We start from the raw sequence: 19754 nt of genomic DNA, 5'->3' as shown, positions 1-19754 counted from the left end.
TGCCAAGCATGGTGGTGCATGCCTGTTATCCCAGTGACTCAACGGATTTGAGGCCAGTCTCAGCATTTAGTAAGAACCTCAGTAATTTTAGCGAGATCCTGTCTCCAAATAAAAATAAAAAGGTCCCTTGCTCAATTCTCAAGTACCAAATAAATAAAATACAAATGAGTTTCAAATTCTAGTTTTAAGAATTTCTAGTACCACATAAATTTTCTGTTGCATAAAAAGCCATTTTAAGGAAGTAAAAAAGAAAAAAAAAATCTGCTGACATGATAAAATAGAAAAGACGATCCTATGGCATTTTTGTTATTGTCTTTTGCAAAATATGGCAGTTTGTCATCAGTAACCCATAGCAGTATGTCTTATTTCTGTATGTTCTATGAAAGTAATGACTTACTAGGCAATAGTTAAGTATGACCATATTTTTAAATTTTTTAAATACTATAGATCAAATTGAACATACTCACCAGCCAGCGCCCATTATTTGAAGGATGGTAAAAAGATGTGATGCTGTTAAACAAACCAGCTAAGTGTTTTTGCACTAGCTTACTTGGTCCACCCTGTTCAAATAAAAGAATAAAAATGTCAATATCTACATTACACTGCAAAAAAAGGAGACAGGGTCAACAGGCCCAGGCCTATATACAAATCTATAATGTGGTTCACCTTCACACTGATGACAAAAATCAATTCTATCTCTAAATAAGGATCAAAACAATTCCCCAATGAATCGAATGCAATTTAAAACATTCTACTAAAAATAAAAGCAACTAAATTAAACACTTGGGGGGGAAAGTATATTTTTCAACTTAATAATATATTTTAGAGTTCTGAAGTAAAATAACATGCATACTAAAATTTATTACTAAGATCATTATCCAAAAATAACTAATGATGGCTAATATGAAGCACCTAAGGCATTTCTTAAATGAATCATTAAGTGAATTCCTCATCCTTTGGAATGGTAAGGGATGCTTTACATAAATGTAGTTATATATTTTATGATTACTTCCAAAGCTTTAAAATGTCCAAACTTGTTATATTGGGCCCTATTTTTTACTCAAATAAGAAAATTATTTTTATTTTTCAATCTATTACCAAAACAAACAATCAAACAACATAAATTAGAAGGAAAATGAGGGGAAAAAAGATAGCTTTCTTCTATCAAGTTGATAGAGAACTACAATTTGAACTTAAAATCTTTGTCTTGTGGTGACCTTTCAAGACACAGCACAAAAGTAAACTAAAATGTCAAATTATATTAGAAACATGACTAGCTGCTAAATGAAATCCATGTTCATGTTTCTAAATCCAGTATCTAGAATAGGCCAGAGACCATAATAATTTTATAGCAAAATGCAAAAATCTGCAAACTTCTGGCAATAATTAGCATTATAGATTTTATTGCTGGGGCTGTTTTTCCAGTAATGGGAACTGAACCCAGGTAGGCCAGCACTCTACCACCAAGCTACATCCTCAGAACCCTTTGAAAATTTATTTTGAGATAGGTCTTGCTATTGTTGCTCAGGCTGGTCTCAAACAATTCTTCTGCCTCAGTCTCCCTAGCAGCTGGGATGATAGGAATGTGTCACCATGACCAGTTTTTTTTTTTTTTAATTTTATTTTTATATTTAACACAAAATGTAGCCACCAATGAGAACTGTGTGGGAAGGCAGAGCAAAATGAACTCAAGGCTTACATTAATCACCATCTAGTTCTGTGGCTCCCAAAAAGTGAGTTTCACCTTATTGCTTATATAAGATAGTAAGCAAACATGTAGTTGTTGTATTCATCTCTTACTGAATGTTAGGAAAATGGGATTTCTCTTCTTAACAATAAAATGGTAAGAACAACGGGGAGTTTGAATTTCTTGCTATAAGCTTGTAACAATCACTTGGTCTTTTCCACAAAAATGATGTCTAACAGAACAATTCAAGGAGAGAGCTCTAGAAGCAATTTATCAACGTCAGAAAATCATAGTTGTTCTAAAACTGCATTCCTGAGATGACACCAAAATCTAAACTTATGACATATTTTTTATTTTCTTCAATGATGACAATCAATTGATCCTTCATACTTTTCCCTTCACTAAGATAATTGTAAAATTTTGTTTTCAATAAAAATTTATGTGAATATTAACAATGAAAGAATAATGGGATTTCTGGTCAGTTCTGTGTTATAATCCTATCTTGGGAGAGTATCTTATCTGAGTCTGGTTCCACATCTGTGAAAAATGTTTGACATTTTGAATTCCTCAAAACTTTTCATCCTATTTGTAAGATGCATTGGTTAAGAAGATTTACAAATGGTGGATTATGACTACATTCTAGATCTCATATACATGAACATCATCAGAAATGAACAACATAAGAAAATATCCAAGAATCTTAGCAAGCCCCAGGCCCCGGGTTCAATCCTCAGAACATGAAAACAAGCAAGCAAGAAACAATATATCCAAGATTCAAGTGACCAACCAAACTACAAACATGAACTTCAATTTTTTGTATGGTTAAGGCAAAATAGAGATGACAAATTTATTTATTACAAACCATCATGGCAGTGATCCATATCACAGCATGGCCTATATCATAAGCATTTGTTAAAAATCTTGGAACTAACACTTGACTGCTTCCGACTGGGAGGTTCAAACTTCTCAAAATTCTTGTAAATATCTTTAAAAAAAAAAAAGGAAAGTTTTTTTTTAAAGGATAAGAATTAAGAATAAAAACTTAAGGTATCAAAATTAATTTCTTAAATAGCTTAGTGCTATACATTAGTGATATTGAGTATACTCTCATCTCATCTTGGAGGTCTTTAAGCAACATTATAATTGTTTAGTCATTTGCTTTAATTTTAAAAAACAATACATAAATATTAATAGATACACCATATGACATAGGTCACAGGCACAAGGATGATAATCAGCTGTGTCCATGTCTCCCAAAATTAATGAGATTTATAGTTCAACATAAAAAGGCAAAACAATATGTGGTTAGACATGAAAATTTTTTACCCACCTGCCTCTCTCTACACATACACAAATTATCATTCCTATGCTCCTGTTCCACGCCCAGGATGCACAACACCACCAACTAAAATTTAAGTATCTCTAGCCAATTACTTTCCTATTTCAAAATTTTAATGCTAGCTTCATTTTTCCCTTAAGTATTTGTATTTTAATCAGTCACACAATAATTTCATTGTAATGCAATTAAATTTATGTTTTAAATCTATATCTTCGTTGATGGATGCCCAAAGGTGGGGGGGAAGTATTTCTCCTTTCAATTAGTTTTAATAGCCAAAGGCAAGAGAAAGAACAAACCAAGGCAACCACAGCCTTTCTCTTACTTCCAGTCCTGTTCTAACATCAGTGTATACATCAAAAACACCTGGATGTCTTATCTCTAGTCCTACTAATGTTCCAGAAGTAATTCTACAGGTGAAATATCAAAGATGCAATATTAAGAAACACCTGAACCTAGAGACACTCTACCTTAGTTTACTATAGAAAAATATATATTGTGATTTAAAAAGTGTGTAACCCCTTAATAGTAGTAATCAAATATAATGCCCAAAATTTGCTTTCAAAGGTATGAATCCATGACACCCTTAATATACTTAGTACTTCTATACTCACTCTGAAACTTATAGTTCATGTCCTTATAGCAAAGACAAAAATCATGTACTCTTGATACCCTGATGTTTCAGTTGCTTACTGAAAAGATTGGCTCATCTCTATTTTTACTAAGAGCCAAAAAAAAAAAAATTTATGTGCCACTGGGCATTAGTATACAAAAAACACTTCTCCTTTACAATACAAAGTTGATTGTCAGTGCTGTTGTATATATGTTAAAATGTTCTTAATTACCTTTGGTACATATGGATCCCAATCTATGTACCCTATATTATCTGTAGCCAATCGAGCAAAGAGATTTACCAGTTGCTGAAAATAAACAAAACAAAACAAAGTTAAGGAGAGTATTTCTTGCTGCTTTAAAATATCATAGTCCTGCCCCTTAATCATTTGTTCTTACTAGCAGTCATTAGGATAATTTGACAGATTTTTTAAAAAAAATCTCCAAATTTAAGTTCTGATTTATGTCACTCATTTGGCATCTAAAATGTTTCTAAAAAAAAAATGACAAAACATCATCAACAATACAAAACAGAAAAGGAAATTTTAATCCAATAAAATGTTTTTTAAAAAAAATCCATCATGTGTCCAGCACTATCTAGTGTAGGTTACAAAGAAAATATTTTTATACTTTATGCATTTTGTAATATATACTCCTAGATATTGATAAGCAGATGTTTACTTTTATTAGAAAAATAGTAAATAAAATGAAAAAAGAATTGATCATAACATTGCTAATCGAAATTCTAACAAACTGAAGTTATTTGTCAAGTGATCTATTTATCTCCAAATAAAAACATAAAAAAACAAGAAAAACAGGATACTCACCCCCTCCCACTGTGGGAGATTTTGCACTGAAACCCAAAGGCCAATTAATTCATCAAACCAAAGTCTGAAGAAGAAAAATGTTGTTATGAATAGCAAGTGATTATAGAAAGTGGTTCAAAGCCAGGTATCCATTGTATTTTTTAAATCTATTATTCTTACTGATAACTACACAACCTAGAAAAAATAATACTGAAAGTTACAAACTTAACAAAATAATGGAATATTTCTTGTCTGAATATTCCCTTCCTAATTTATGCTATAAAATGTGATCTCATCTATTAACACATCTGTTGTACTGTTAAATTATTACTGTCAACTCCTAATAGCTGTTTCCAATTTTCTTTCTCTCCCCTGACTTTGTCCATTAATGTCTTCCGGTTACTATTTGTTCTTACTATTCTCTTTTCCTTTCTTTCCTAATTTCCTAAAGCCCTCGTTCTTATTTGGCTTGTCACACAACCTTATTTTCTCTTTATTTACGATCTTCTGTTCAACTGTTTTAGCCTTCACACACTTCAAGTATAATAAACATAATGGATGAGTTTGCAAATTTAAACTTACTGCTTTACTAGGTTGTTCATATGTGTATTTCCTGCTATGTTACTGAATTTGTTAATATACGTATATACTTACTTAAAACCTTTATGATGAAGTTCTGGAGGGAGGGAGGTAGGAAGAAATATTTCAAAATAAGTGATGGCCTTTTGCATCGTTACATCAAAAGGACACATTAAAGGCCGCCATTCCTCTAGCATTTCTGCTGTTGCATCTGCTGGAAAATACCTAATAAAAAAGAAAGTTTTCATGTGTCTGATCATTGGCTAAAAACTCTACAACATCAATTCATGACTGACCAAAAACGGGAAGGAAGAGATGAGATGTTTAGCTCAGATGTAGAGCACCTGGGTTCAATCTCTAGCACCACAAAAAGGAGGGTTGTGGATTTTATAAAGTATATCACATACCACAAATGTCAAGATAGCCCACAAAAACACACATTTTTACAAAAAATAATATATATATATATATATATATATATATATATATCCTAATACACCTGGGATAAAGTAAATTCTCTTTTGTCAAAAAATCTTTAAAAAACTTCTGTGAAGTTGGCAAAATTAGATTAAAAACCCTTCAATCACCCACAAAATTAAGCATGGTTGTTTTTTTTTTTTTTCTTTGTCCTATGTACTAGTAATTTTAAAAATGTCTTATATGAGCCCATTCTACATAAGAAATGGAAATCAGTAAGTGAGTAAAATTGGAATCAGTCTAGAGATCTCTGGGATCCTTTGTTATTCTTGTTTATTTGTTTGATACTGGAAATTGAACAAAGGGATGCTTTACCTCTGAGCTACATCTTTAGCCTTTTATCTTATTTTGAGACAGGGTTCCACTAAGTTGCTGAAGCTAGCCTCTAACTTCTGATCCTCCTGCCTCAGCCTCCTGAGTCACCGATATTACTACATGTGTGGGCTACCACATCCGGACTTTTGACCCCTTTGGATGAATCTCTGGACACTTTTTACCCTCATGGAACTGCTAAATCCTTCTGTGTACCAGAAGACTGGACTAAGAATCTGGTACTAAAGATTCTAATATTCTGCAATTATGTGACATGGCCAGAAGCATCCCTGGGGTAGATATGTAACAAAATTAAACTCTCAAGTGTGCATATACGTACAATATTAAGGTAAATGGCTAAAGATGACACATATATGGTTGCCCATTCAACTTAAGAGGTTTAAAAAAAGAAATAATGTCTGAGAAATATGAATTCTACCCAAGGAAATTGGGAAAATCCTGCAGATCTACTTATATTTTTGGCTTACCCAACATACTATGAATCCTGCTATATTTTCCTAAACCTGTGTTAATGTGAATCATACTTCAATCTTTTATGTGAATTACATTTCTAGTAATATTTCTGTTGAGTTCACCAAGCATTATGTGCCAGGTCCTGTGTAATGGGTTAAAACAAAACAAAAAATAAACACTATGTTTCACCTTCAAGAATTTCATATATAAATCTAATAATCCAAAATAAAAAAACTGGGAGTTCTATAAATTACCCAAGAACAAGTATGTACCTTGGTAATAGTTAAGTTTCAGTGAGGAAATGTAGGCTAATATGGTAACTGCCTAAAAAATGTCACTGCTCATTGGGGGCTTGTGACTTAGGTTAGATCTTAAGCCTCTTATGAGGGAGACATTACATTCGCTGAAAATACATCTGCGCAAGACTAAGTAGTATAACAGGTCAGTGATAAATATCTGCACTACCACTGTATCTATAGCAAGAAAAAAAGCCTTAGAATGGCTGGATAAGAAAAATATAGTTCAGGACTGGGGATGTGGCTCAGTGGTAGACTGTATGCTCAGATGAATGAAGTACTAGGTTCCATCCCTAGCACCACCATCAGAAGAAAACAAGAATATAGATCAAATACCTAAAATTGGATTTGACTTAAATTCTATCCATATTCATTTTTTAATCATAATATAGGACATTTATCATAAGAATGTAAGAATTCAGAATTAAATATTCTGAAACAGAACATAGTTAGGAAAAAATTAGACTACATTCTTGTCACAACATTTTAATGTAATATCTACAGTGCTCATTTTAGAAAATATTCTGATCTGAATAACAAATGATACTTTAGGAAAACCTTTCAAATAAAGATAGCTATATATAAATTACAGTATTCTTTATAACGGGTAACTTAAAATTTTCTAAATTTATAAATAAAACATGAAAAATTCAGTTCAAGAGCTGGGAATGATATGCTACATTAGGTGACTAACATCACAAAGTTGGAAACTATTTATACCTTTAATTTTCTCTTCAAAACATACTAAAGTTGGGGGAAGGCCCACAGACACAAGAGGCTTTATAAATTGAGAAGCTACTTACGGTCGGCAGCTTTTCACGAGTGTTTTGAGAACATTTTCTACAGAACTGGAGGAGGAAAAAGCCATTTGATAAATTAGATTGGGCTATTTTAAAGAACATTAATAGTATTAAGCAATTTCTAAGACATGTTCATATATTCAGCTATTATTTGTTTACATGTAATAACTAACCCTTCTCTTTCTTACAATAGAACTGCAAGGATTAACTACCTAAACTCCTAATCTACTATTTCCTCTGCCCTCATTTTGCTCCTTCTCTGCTACAAAGAAAACATTACACTGGAAAAAGGCCAAATTATTTTCAATCTTTACAAAATAGGGAGCAATGATCATACTTATCAACACATGAAGTGTGCTCAGTGACTTGAAACTTCAATTTTTATTATGCTGCATGTACATCAAAATACAAACAGCAGACATACCAAATCTGGTAAGCTTCTATGAGCAACTGCCAGAAATAAATTTTGTAATCAGTTAATAAGAGTTCTATAATCCTCCAAGGCACTTTATTGCCAGCAACAATTATCAAAAACAGCAGCCATCTCTTTGACCAGCTACTAGCAAAGTTAGATGAGTAAAATGAAAAGCTGGAACTTATTTTTCAACATTTCATAACCTCAAGGGAATATCAAAACAAATTAGCATATAAACTTAAAATGAACATTTCTGTTTTAATGAAAAGGTCAATGTATACTAATTTAAATACATGACCAGAGTGGAAAATTTTAAATATTAGCTAGAAATATAGTCAAAAGAAGTCACATTGCAAACAAGCCAAACAGGGACAGTAGGTAATTTTGAACTGAAATTTTAAAATAAATGTGATTGCTTATAGGATGGTAGGTATGAGTAAAAATAAAGTTCTCAAATCTCAAACAAACAAAAAAAAATATGTATATATATGGAGGAAAAGGGTAATGTTCAGGCAGTGTTTCCACCTAACAGTCTCATTAACCTTCTTTGAATTCCCTAGTCCAAAAGTTTAACTTCTCTGAAAGCTAAAGAACTAAACTACAAAGAAACTAGTTCCAAGGAATAACAGACTCAGCATGCATAACCAATATTATACTACCAATACAGAAAACTATAATCTCTTTATTTGGGAGCAATAAGAATCATTTTAATTTTAAAACTACTCGGAAAAATTAAATGAAGAGGAAACCAGGAGATAATCATGAGTTGACTTCTAAATTAAAGAGAGCCACATGACCAGAAAGCCATCATGAAGCACTTTTTCTGATCAACAGAGAGCTAGGATCTCTACTTTCTTGCAGGGAAAACAAAGCAAAAACAAATAATAAAACAACAAGAAAAAAAAAAAATCTAAGCAAGTCAGAAACACAGTTTAGAAAAAAATCTAAGTTTGCCAGGTTAAAAAATGGGCAAACTTCTCTCAACTGAACTTAAAAGCTCCCTGAAGACCACGGCTCTGATTTTTACTTAAACGTTTCCAAGGTGCTTATAACAAGACTGTCTATTCATATATTTATACACATTTATGCTTATCCATTTATTTACAATATTCAATAAATATTTTCTATCAAGACAACAAATAGCACAGATCTTGGGTCTTCTTTTAGTTTAGACTGAAGAACAATTTAGGAACAAATTTTAGAATAAACAGGCAAGGTTTGAAGAGCCATCTATAGTTCCAAACTAAATAATAGGCCAATTTAAATGCAGATTTTGAAAAAATAATTCTAAAATGATAAACTATCTTTCCAGAGAATTAAGCTGAAGATACACAATTCTACCACTTCCTAATGTTTGTGTTCCCACTAACATTTTTTTAACACTCCTTCTGTGACAACTGGTTTGAGACAGTGTAACCCCAAAAACCTGTTGCTTCTAAGTAACTTCCTACACCAACGAATTTTGACTTAATGTCAAAACTGATTCTAGAAAGCAAGTCATAAAAGGCTGCACAGCTACAAGTTTTCGCTAGTTAATTAACACTTGGTATCGTCACTTCACTTATTATGAGGACTAGGGTTGGTGGGAATGTGATTTAATTCACCTAAATAAGGCTGATTTCAACCCCTTCTTATACATAAGGCCTGTACCATTGGATTTATGCTCTTTATCCAGAAAAGGGTACAATCTCTCTAACCTGTGATATCTGTATAGTGACCTTTTGTGATTCTTGTAATCTCTCAAGATGAAGGGAACAATGTTTCTGTTTAAAAATAAAATAAAAGGTTAAGGCTAGATGCTACTAGACTATATTTCATTAAGTTTTAGAGGGAGTGAATAATCACTACATACTTTGTAATTGTTGGAAATTTATAATACTAAAGTGATTTAGTATTTATAATACTAAAGTGATAACAATTCAGAACACTCTTTTTTTAATCAAAAGGGATCTACAGAGTGACTAAGCTTTGGATGGATTTTCTCATACTCCAATTTCTCCTAGAAATGGCATGTTAAGTTGAAAAGAATATCATATAATGGTTCACAGTTTGGGCTTACGTTAGACAGATCTGAATATGAATACAAATTCTTCTACTTCCTAGTAGTACAATATTATAGCACAGTTTTTCCATCAATGAGCAACAATACCTACCTCTCATAGAACTTTTACAAAAATTTAATAAGATAATATATAAGTCAGTTATTAAGTGACCCAGAATTAAACACAATAAATGTTAACAATTACTGCTTCATATTTAGCTAAAATAAACTGCATTCTCGATGTCTTTAAGAATTGAAATTTTGTGCTCATTTTGTTTTTACATTGATTCTATCACCTCTGAGTGGCTATTAATTAATGATTTAGGAAATCACATCAAAATGGGAAATTCTTCAAATGCTACTGTATTATTGGGGCAGAAAATGAGTTCTTATTCCAGTTTCGACCATTGACTTGAGTTCATTCTCTCTGGATTGCAATTTCTCCTTACGATGACATTCCTTATGACACACTAATAAATGCTAACTATGTAGCAAAGAAACGTGAAGACAATCAATCACCTTAGCCTCCAGTTATTGATGTAGTGAATTTTATATAAATTTGAGTTTTGAGTCTCATCTCCATGGTTTTATTTAACTATCATGACAATATTCACCTCTAAACCAAAGAAATGTATAGTAAATAATAGGAGAATAAACTGAACTGCTCATAGCCAGAAATACTTGCAGCTTTGTTTAAACTAAAATTTGACCTCAGGCCAGATGTGGTGGTACACACCTGTGATCCCAGCGACTTGGGAAGTTGAGACAGGAGGACTGCAAATTCCAGGCCAGCCTCAGCAACTTAGAGACCCTCTGTCTCAAAAAAAAAAATTTAAAAAGGACTGGGAATTAAACCCTGGGTTCAATTCTTAGTACCACACATTAAAAAAAGGATTTCAGAATAATGTTTACTTTTTCATAAATGAATGGGAAACTATATCAACAGCATTCTGCATTTCTCTGCCTTAATCTCCTCATAATTTAATTGGAATTGCCTATACAGTATTCTTTCTTTTTATGCAAGCACATAGGAGTTGGAGTCAGTTTTACTTTCTCTAAATATAAACAAAACCTGCCACAAATCAGTTAAATATTTTCCATCTACCCAATCTTTCAAAATCTTATATTACTCAGTTAAATGACCAAGTAGTCGTTTCATACAAAATTAAAGTCAAGGTAATTACACCATAAACAAAGTTACAAATAACATCTTTATCATTGATGAAGCGAGCACTGTTTTTTCATTAAAATTAGAGAAAAGTACCTCTCTATGGCAAACGCAGAAAACTATAGTAATCCTTACCATTTGTAAAAAGACCATTTATAACTACTCTAAGTGATGATAAACCTGATTATAACAACTAATAATTACTAAGTTTTTTATTCTTTTTTCTCCCTAAAATAAGTTTTTTTAGGGTTAGATACATAACTCAATTGTAGAGCATTTGCCTACTAAGTTTAATTCTAAAAACCATAAGAAAGAAACAGTTATTTAAAAAACATCACTGTACCACAGACACAACATATCATATTAAAAATCATTAAAAAAATCATTTATACAGTTAGGCATGGTGTTCCACTTCTCTAATTCCAACTACTTTGGAGACAGAAGCAAGAGGATCAAAAGTTTGAAGTCAGCCTAGCCAACTGAGGAATACTCTCTCTCAAAAATGTAAAAATAAAAATAAAAAGGGCTCAGAATACAACTTAGTTATAAAGCACATGCCTAGCATTTGCGTGGAAATAGGTTTAATCCCTAATACTGCAAAAAAAAAAAAAAAAAACTTCTTTTTAAGTAAACAGAATGTTTCTCAAACAATGTATTAAAAAAATCACTGCAGGGTGGGCTGGGGATGTGGCTCAAGCGGTAGCGCGCTCGCCTGTCATGCGCAGGGCACTGGATTCGATCCTCAGCACCACATAAAAAATAAAGATGTTGTGTCCACCGAAAACTAAAATAATAAATAAATATTTTTTTTAAAAAATCACTGCAGGGACTGGGGAATTAGCTCAGTGATAAGAGTAACTGCCTGGTACATGTGGGGCCCTGGGTTCAATCCCTACAACTACCATTTTAAAAAAAAAATCCCCAAACATTGCAAATACCATATTAATAATCAATATTTACTGCTGGATACATGCTCATAATCCCAAAGATTCAGGAGGCTAAGGCCCTAAGCAACTCAGGGAGATCCTGTCTCTAAATAAAATATAAAAAGGGCTGGGAATATAGTTCAGTGACAAAGTGACCCTATCAATATTCAATATCCTACCAAAATAATAATAATATTTAAAATATCAATATGCAATATCCTACCAAAATAATAATATTTAAAACAACAAGAGTTACCTGCACCCATTTGTAAAAATTGATCTAAGTATAATTCCCATACATTTTGTTAGCAGCAATACTCTACACAATGTGTGTGCTTCCTATATTTCTAACTTTCAATTTGTGCTTTTATTTTTTATGATGTAAACAATAATCATTTGTTATATTGCTAGTGTCAAGTTCATAGTTACTTATCTCCTTTCCAATTCTGCTTTTTCTATCAAATTAAAAACCCTGATGACTTCTTTCTCCAGTAAGAAGCAAAAATAGATGAGTGAAGAAAAAGGTCTTTTGCCCTTGAGACAGAGAGAAAAAAAAATAGAAGGGAGAGAAAAAGAGCCTGGGAGAAGAAAAGAAGGGAAGGGAAAAGGAGAAGAGCAGAGAAAAAGAAGTTAACCTTTGTTCCAAATGCATGGCACGCTAAGCAGTCATTTCAGAAAAGACAAACACATAAAAGATACGCCTTTTAGATTTGAAAGACAAATAATTAACAAATGAAGCAATCTTTCAGTTAGATTATAAAAATAGTATTCTAAAAATAGTATGAAAACATGCAGTCAGCTGACAAAACTGTTGTAAAATGTGTCAGAATACATCTAAGATGAAAATACTCAAAACAAAAATACCAGTACAAATAAGCATGCCATGTAAGTGGCTCTTTTTAAGCTAAGGGGTTTTGGAAACAAAATGTCTGTAAAGAGTAATTTTATCCAGTGATTGTAAATTTAAAGCACTGCTGTATTAATGCATGAAACAGAACGTTAAGCAGAAACGCAAATAAAAAATTATTAGAAATTCAGAGAACAAAGGATTGCTTGGAGGAGTGAGAAAGAAAGTGTCACTGTATGGCTTCCCACTTCTTCAAAGACTACTGGAATCCTCAATTCAAGGCAAGTGTGATAAAGAAAGACCAAGTACCAAAACACTGTGAAAATCTTTCAAACTGAATTTTTATAATTATATACAGATTAATCTGAATAGAAATAAAGGTGTTACTTTCAAAATAAAACAAAAGTATAACAGTAAAAGGACTAAAGAAAATTAGAGAAAATAATTACAGAAAATCACAATCTTGCAAAATGTTTTTAAGTACCATATTCTTTTTTTGTGTGTGGAGACAGGTTCTCACTATTTTGCCCAGGCTAGCTTGGACTTTGATCCTTCTGTTTCCACCTCCCAAGTCACTGGGATTACAGATGTGCACACAATGCTTAGCCTATTTTTAAACTTATATACAGAGACACTAAATTTCTAATTTTTTCTTATAGTGCAGCTTCTCACCAAGTCCTCTTAAAAGTAGTTTCAGATTCCCAATAATTTTTTTTTTAATTGGGGGGCAGGTATTGTGGATTGAACTCAGGGGCATGCCCATTTTTGTATTTTATTTAGAGTCAGATTTTCACTGCATTGCTTAGCACCTTGCTTTTGCAAAGGCTAGCTTTGAACTTGAATCCTCCTGTCTCAGCTTCTGAGTTTCTGGGAGATTACCAGTATTCTTTCTGAACCCTTTAAACTTGAACAACTTATCACTTCAAAGAAAAGACTCAAGCAATGATGCTGTACTTCATAACATATACTCTATATAGTGAAGGTACACAGCCCTGTGTGAAATACTTCACACCACTGGAACAATATAGCTCATCTTCCTAGAACATCAATTTTAGTCATAGATATACAGAGAAATGTTTGCTTATAAAAACATTACCTAATAAACCTACTGCAGATATGAACATTTAAGAGAATACATGAAACTTCCAAGAAATATCTCATTCCAGGACCTCTTTAGTTAATATCTTAGGGACATGAAGAGGGTGTTAGTGAAAATGCGAAGAAGCACTGATACAAAGAAAAGACTACTGGATTGGAAATGAGAAGGTCTGGGTCTTACAAATTAAAAGTAAGATAAGGCAAAGAGTACTGAAACCAATAATAAGGACTGAAGAATGAGGCAGAAATTTTTGATTATTTGAATCCAAGATAAAAGGTAACAAAAATTAGTTGAGTCCCTAAACCACATGTAGAATGTACTTGGGAGTGTGGGGAAGGGAATGAAGGTGTAGTTCAGTGGTAAAACACTTGGCTAGTATTTTGGATGAGGCCTTAGGTTGTCCCAGGTTCAATTCCCAGTACCATGGTGTGGGGGTAGGGGTGAGGGTTGGGGTCTGTGTTAGAGCACTTGTCTAGAAAGCATTTTAGAAAAATATCCAAACATATTCAGATTAAGTAGATGCAAAATATGAATACTATATTGTGTCTTTTTAGGTAATGACACAATATGCATGTGCATGATGAGACATAAATGTTTTATAATGAACTACTTTCCTATTATTTCTCTTTTTAGGTTTAATAATAAAAATAATAATATTTGCCACTGAATAGACATAATGAGCATAGGTAGGTTAAAATAATAATAGTAGTGATATTATTATTATTAGGTGCTGGGGACTAAATCCATGCCCTGGTAAGTGCTAATAACCACACAACCTATACTGAACTACACTACTACACTCCCAAGGGCTAAGGATGTGGTTCAGTGATTAAAGGACCCTAGATTCACTCTCTAGTACCAAAAAATACAAGAGAAAATAATTAATAGAGACATAAAATGGTATTCTTCAGGTAATGAGTACTTAAGCATATGACAAATAATTCTAGACAGTTCTAGATAATGAAAGGAAATAGCTATTAAAAATTATATCATTTATAAATTTTATTTTAAATAATTAAAAATATACAACAATGGAGTGGTGAATCAATCAGAGTTGAGTTACTTATTTAAATCAATTAAAGATTTCAGCAGAACCACAGTGTTTCTTTAAAATACTAAGAATACTAAGAGCACCAGGCGCAGTGATAAGCATCTGTAATCCCAGCAATTCAGGAGGCTAAGGCAGGAGGATGAAAATTCAAGGCCAACCTCAGCAACTTAGAAAGGCTTTAAAAGCAACTTGATGAGACCTTATCTCAAAAAAAAAAAAAAAAGGCTGAGGTTGTGGTTCAGTGGTTAAGCATCTCTGGTTTCAATCCCAAGTACCAAAAAATACAATGCTAAGAGCAGCCAGATATGATGACCCATATCTTTGGAGGCTGAGGCAGGAAGATCACAAGTTCCAGGTCAGCTTGGGCAACTAGCAAAACCATATCAAAATAAAAAATAAAAAGGGCCAGGGATGTAAGTCAGAGGCAGAGCAAACTGCTGGGTTCAAATTCCAATACAAAGGAAGGGAGGGAGGGAGGGAAGGAGGGAGGGAGGGAGGGAGGGAGGAAAGGGAGGAGGGGGGGAGGGGGAGAGAGAGAGAGAGAGAGAGAGAGAGAGAGAGAGAGAGAGAGAGAGAGAGAGAGTGTGTGTGTGTGTGTGTGTGTGTGTGTGTGTGTGTTTGTGGTGAAATTTTAAAGCAGAAAGGTTTCCATAAGAGCAAGGACAATTTGATGCTTCAGACACCATAAGCAAGACATCAAAATTTCAGGGTTAGAAAATGAAAAGTACCAACCAACAGGCACTAACAGAAAATGTTGTGGCAAAACAGTTGGGACTATTGAAGAAGAAAGCCAGATATTTATTAGTGCTCACCCAGAACCTTGTAAGAAGAAGCTGCCTCTTATAAGAAGAGGCAAGACAAAAGGATAATGCTTGCATGGGATGTTTTAAGAACAGGACATACTGAAGGACAAGAAAGCATCAAACCAACTGAATGCCCTTACCTCTCACTAATGACTTTCAGAGGCAGTCAAAAAAAAATAAGCCAGAAAAGTTTCAGAAAGATAACTGATTTGAATACAGTGCTAAGGTCCCTGAAATCCATGAAGTAGTATGCCAATCATAAATTCTTTGAACTCATATTTAAAGAAGGCTTAATCAAGCCAATTCATGCCATCCTCCTTGAGGGAAAGAGTATTCAAAAGGAATTTTTAAAAATTTTTGTTGTTTATGGACCTAATTTTATTTTATTTATTTATATGTGGTGCTAAGAATCAAACCCAATGCCTCACACATGCTAGGCAAGCACTCTACCACTGACTTATTAACCCCAGCCCCTCAAAACCAATCTTTATAATGCTTTTATATTAAATTTTGAGTTTGCATAGCAAAATTTATAAAAGCATATTTTACACCTTGTATCAGTTTCATGATGAGTTTTATTACCTTTATGGTTGCAATAAAGTTTCCTTGTTTTAACATATAAAACCTTCAGAAAATAAATGATTCTGATCACTCTTCTTGAGACCACTGTCCAAAATCCAGCTAGGGCCAAAGTTCAGGATCACCTATAGTCATTTTTTAACCCTTTCTATTTATATCATTTCATTTTTCACCACTTGTCCATGAACTGAAAATCTTTTATAATCTACCATCTGCAGTCATTTTTTAAAAAGTCTATGGTAAGGAACTGGGGGTTCATCCTGGTTTAAATGAAATTAACTAAGGAGACTACAGGAAATAATGAGGCTACATGTCTAAGACTGAGAAATAAACTACAGGAATACATATTTAAAGACAAGAGAAAAAAGATGCTGGGCATGGTGGCACATGCCTGTAATGGGGGATGGAGGACTGCAGGTTCAAAACTAGCCTCAGCAACTTAGCAAGGCCCTCAACAACTTAGTGAGATCCTGTCTCCCAAAAAAAAACAAGGGCTGGGGATGTGGCTCAGTAATTAAGGGACCCTAGATTCAATCTCTAGTACCAAAAAATAAAAGAGAAAAAAATTAATAGACATAAAATGGTACTCTTCAGGTAATGAGTACTTAAGCATATGACAAATAATTCTAGACAGTTTAGATAAAGAAAGGCAATAGCTATTAAAAAAGTGGAGAAAAAAAGTCCCTAAAAATAAACCTAATCACATATTTGAGAGCATTTAAATCCAAAAATGTTAAAATTGAGAAAATTATGGGCTATGTCACAACTGAACCCCTATTAACAAAGAGAAATGACATTAAGCAGTCAAGTCTGAATCACTATTAACCTAAAAGGACAGGTGATTATATTGTACTCTGTACATTCAAAATAAAATACAAAACTTACAAAAAGCAGAAGTCTTAAAGAGTTGGAACATATGTCCCAGAAGCCAATAATCAGTAACAATTCTGAATATTACCAGGAAATGGTATAAACCAAGGTCTGTGCAGTTAGACTGGTCTGTGTTTAGATTTTAAAAACAGTCAACCACTCAAACTGACATTCTTTAACTAGGAGTGTATGTCTTTAGAAATATGAGTGCTCTGGAATATGCAAAGAATCTTCTTGAAGCATCCTTTTTACTAGAAGAATTAAAACACATGGAGGCCTTGGCTCAGTGGCAAAGCGCCTGCCTCACATACACAAAAGCCCCGGGTTCAATACAACACTCAGTTCCAAAAAAGAAAAGATTCCCCCCCAAAAAAAACACCCAACCAAAAAAGAAAGAAAGAAAGAAATACACACACCCGGATATATAATGAAAAATGCTAAAGCCAGGTATAGTGGCACATCTGCAATCTCAGCAACTCAGGAGGCTGAGGCAGGAGGACCACAAGTCCAGCCTGAGCAAGCTGGCAAAAACCGGTCTCAAAAATAAAAAAGTTGGGGGTATGGCTCAGTGATAGAGCCCTCCTGAGTTAAATCGCCAGGAAAGAAAGGAAAGAAAGAGATATTTCTTGAAATCTAATTTGTATCATTAGAAGTAATGCACATTTTACAATCTTCTTTCTTTTGTGGTACTGGGGATAGACCCCAGGGGTGCTCTACCACTCATCTACACCTCCAGTCCTTTCTATTTTTATTTTGTGACAGGGTCTCCCTAAGTTGCAGAGACTAGCTTTAAATTTGCAATCCTCAGGGGCTGGGGATGTGGCTCAAGCGGTAGTGCGCTTGCCTGGCATGCATGCGGCGCGGGTTCGATCCTCAGCACCACATACAAACAAAGATGTTGTGTCTGCTGAAAACTAAAAACTAAATATTAAAATTCTCTCTCTCTCTCTCTAAAAAAAGAAAGGAAAAAAAAGTCTCCAGGTCTACAAAAAAAAAAAAAAAAAAATTTGCAATCCTCCTTCCTCAGCCTCCAAAGTTGCTGGATTACAGGCCTATCCCACTGCAACAGGCTCTTATTTTCTTTGGTTATTATGTGACACTGGATGTCAAAGGTATCTTGGTGGGAAAGCCTTGAGAGGTGTGCTTTCAGATAATTTCAAGAAGGCAATGAATTTTCTAAGGAGTCAAGTTACATTAAAATGAGCATATTAAAATGTGTATTTGATTGCTTATTTCAAGAGATCCAATATTCTTCAATCATGATCAATCCCCTCAAGTCAAGTGCCCCCCCCAAGAAGTACTTTATCAGAAATACTTACTTAGGAAACCAATTTAATCCCAGGTGCTCTGTCTTGGAATATAATATTCTTTCTACCATGTCATAAAGTGGTCTCCAAGGTAACTCCAAATCATCTCTTGAAAGAAGTTCCTTTTTCCTAGTCAAAAAGAGAAAAAACATGTTTGTGTGTGTGTGTGTGTGTGTGTGTGTGTGTGTGTGTCACATACTACATAAAAAGCACAGTTAATCACAGTAGCTTTTGCTTTTCCCCATTCAGACACTCACTGGCAGAACATAATAATAGAACAATACACCAGATTCTTGCTGCTGCTCAAAAAGGACTAGATTAAAAGGGGCATTTAAATTTACGCCACCACTATTACAAACAAATTTCCTATTTTATCACACTATTTATGGGGTACTTAATGTTTGCAACACTGTGCTGTGTGATCTTGGATTGTCAAAGAACATAATGGCCCCTGTCTTCCAGGAAATTATAACCAATATGGGGAAATAATTAGGATAAATGAAAGAATCACACAATATAAACTTGAATGTGTGCTATGGAAAAGAAGAATTCATGGAGATAAAAATTTTTATTTAAAAGGTTAATTGATACACAAAATTAAATCTATGCTAATGTTTTCTGTGATCTTTTCCCAAAGTGGCTCTCATTTCCTGAAACCTCAAAAAGAAAAACAAACAAAAATTAAACTCTTAGCAGAAATCATAGAAAATGAACTTACTTTAACAAGTTGATCAAGAGACGGGCAAATCCCTGCATCATGCTGATTTCCAGTTTGGGAATTGATACCAGTTCATACAATAACTTAATAAAAAGAACATGATCTTCTTTGCTAAATTTTCTCCCATAAAGTCGAATATATCTGCAAGAAAAGATAAGCCAAATAATGATGTTTGTGTTCCTCGTTACATAATCTATATTAGTTAAGATGTGTAAGCAATTAAATTGTCTATACAGTGGTGAATGATTAAAGAAAATGTGATATACAATGGATTGTTCAGGTTAAGAAGGAAATTCTGTCATATAACATGGATGAACCCGGAATGAAGTTAAGTCAACCACTTACAAAAGACAAATACTACGTTTATATGAGGTACCTAAAGCAATCAAATTCAGAAACAGAAACTAGAACGGAATTTGCCAAGAGGGGAATAGTTGTTATTCAACTGGTATAGAGTTTTAGTCATGCAAGATTAAAAAATTTTAGAGACTTGTTTACAAACATAGAGCTAACAATACTGTACCATACACTTAAAAATTGTTAAGAGGGTA

The 19754-nt window shown here is 33.4% G+C and overlaps 1 protein-coding gene across 6 annotated transcripts in view; it reads right to left on the bottom strand.

Annotated features, from left to right (window-relative positions):
- The window catches only part of Psme4 (proteasome activator subunit 4), a 98382-nt gene that overhangs the window by 61337 nt on the left and 17291 nt on the right, over window positions 1-19754 (bottom strand). For 2 of the 6 annotated variants that reach the window (XR_013428986.1, XM_078029175.1), the window contains exons 2-11: window positions 19204-19344; window positions 18498-18614; window positions 10572-10652; window positions 9492-9557; window positions 7383-7427; window positions 5096-5245; window positions 4463-4526; window positions 3869-3943; window positions 2550-2672; window positions 468-560 (exon numbers count right to left, since the gene is read on the bottom strand). Coding sequence is in view for 5 of the 6 variants with exons in the window: in XM_078029175.1 (XP_077885301.1) it covers window positions 468-560; window positions 2550-2672; window positions 3869-3943; window positions 4463-4526; window positions 5096-5245; window positions 7383-7427; window positions 9492-9557; window positions 10572-10652; window positions 18498-18614; window positions 19204-19344 (955 nt within the window). In the remaining variant the exon portion in view is untranslated. Of the gene's footprint in view, window positions 1-467; window positions 561-2549; window positions 2673-3868; window positions 3944-4462; window positions 4527-5095; window positions 5246-7382; window positions 7428-9491; window positions 9558-10571; window positions 10653-18497; window positions 18615-19203; window positions 19345-19754 lie in introns of those variants that run through there. The other 4 variants (XM_078029176.1, XM_078029177.1, XM_005322171.3 and 1 more) reach the window with 4 other exon arrangements.

The sequence above is a fragment of the Ictidomys tridecemlineatus genome, chromosome 12, assembly GCF_052094955.1.
Source record: "Ictidomys tridecemlineatus isolate mIctTri1 chromosome 12, mIctTri1.hap1, whole genome shotgun sequence".
Taxonomy (NCBI): Eukaryota; Metazoa; Chordata; class Mammalia; order Rodentia; family Sciuridae; genus Ictidomys; species Ictidomys tridecemlineatus.
The sequence above is the reverse complement of the archived record's forward strand: the minus strand, read 5'-3'. Positions and strand labels throughout refer to the sequence as shown.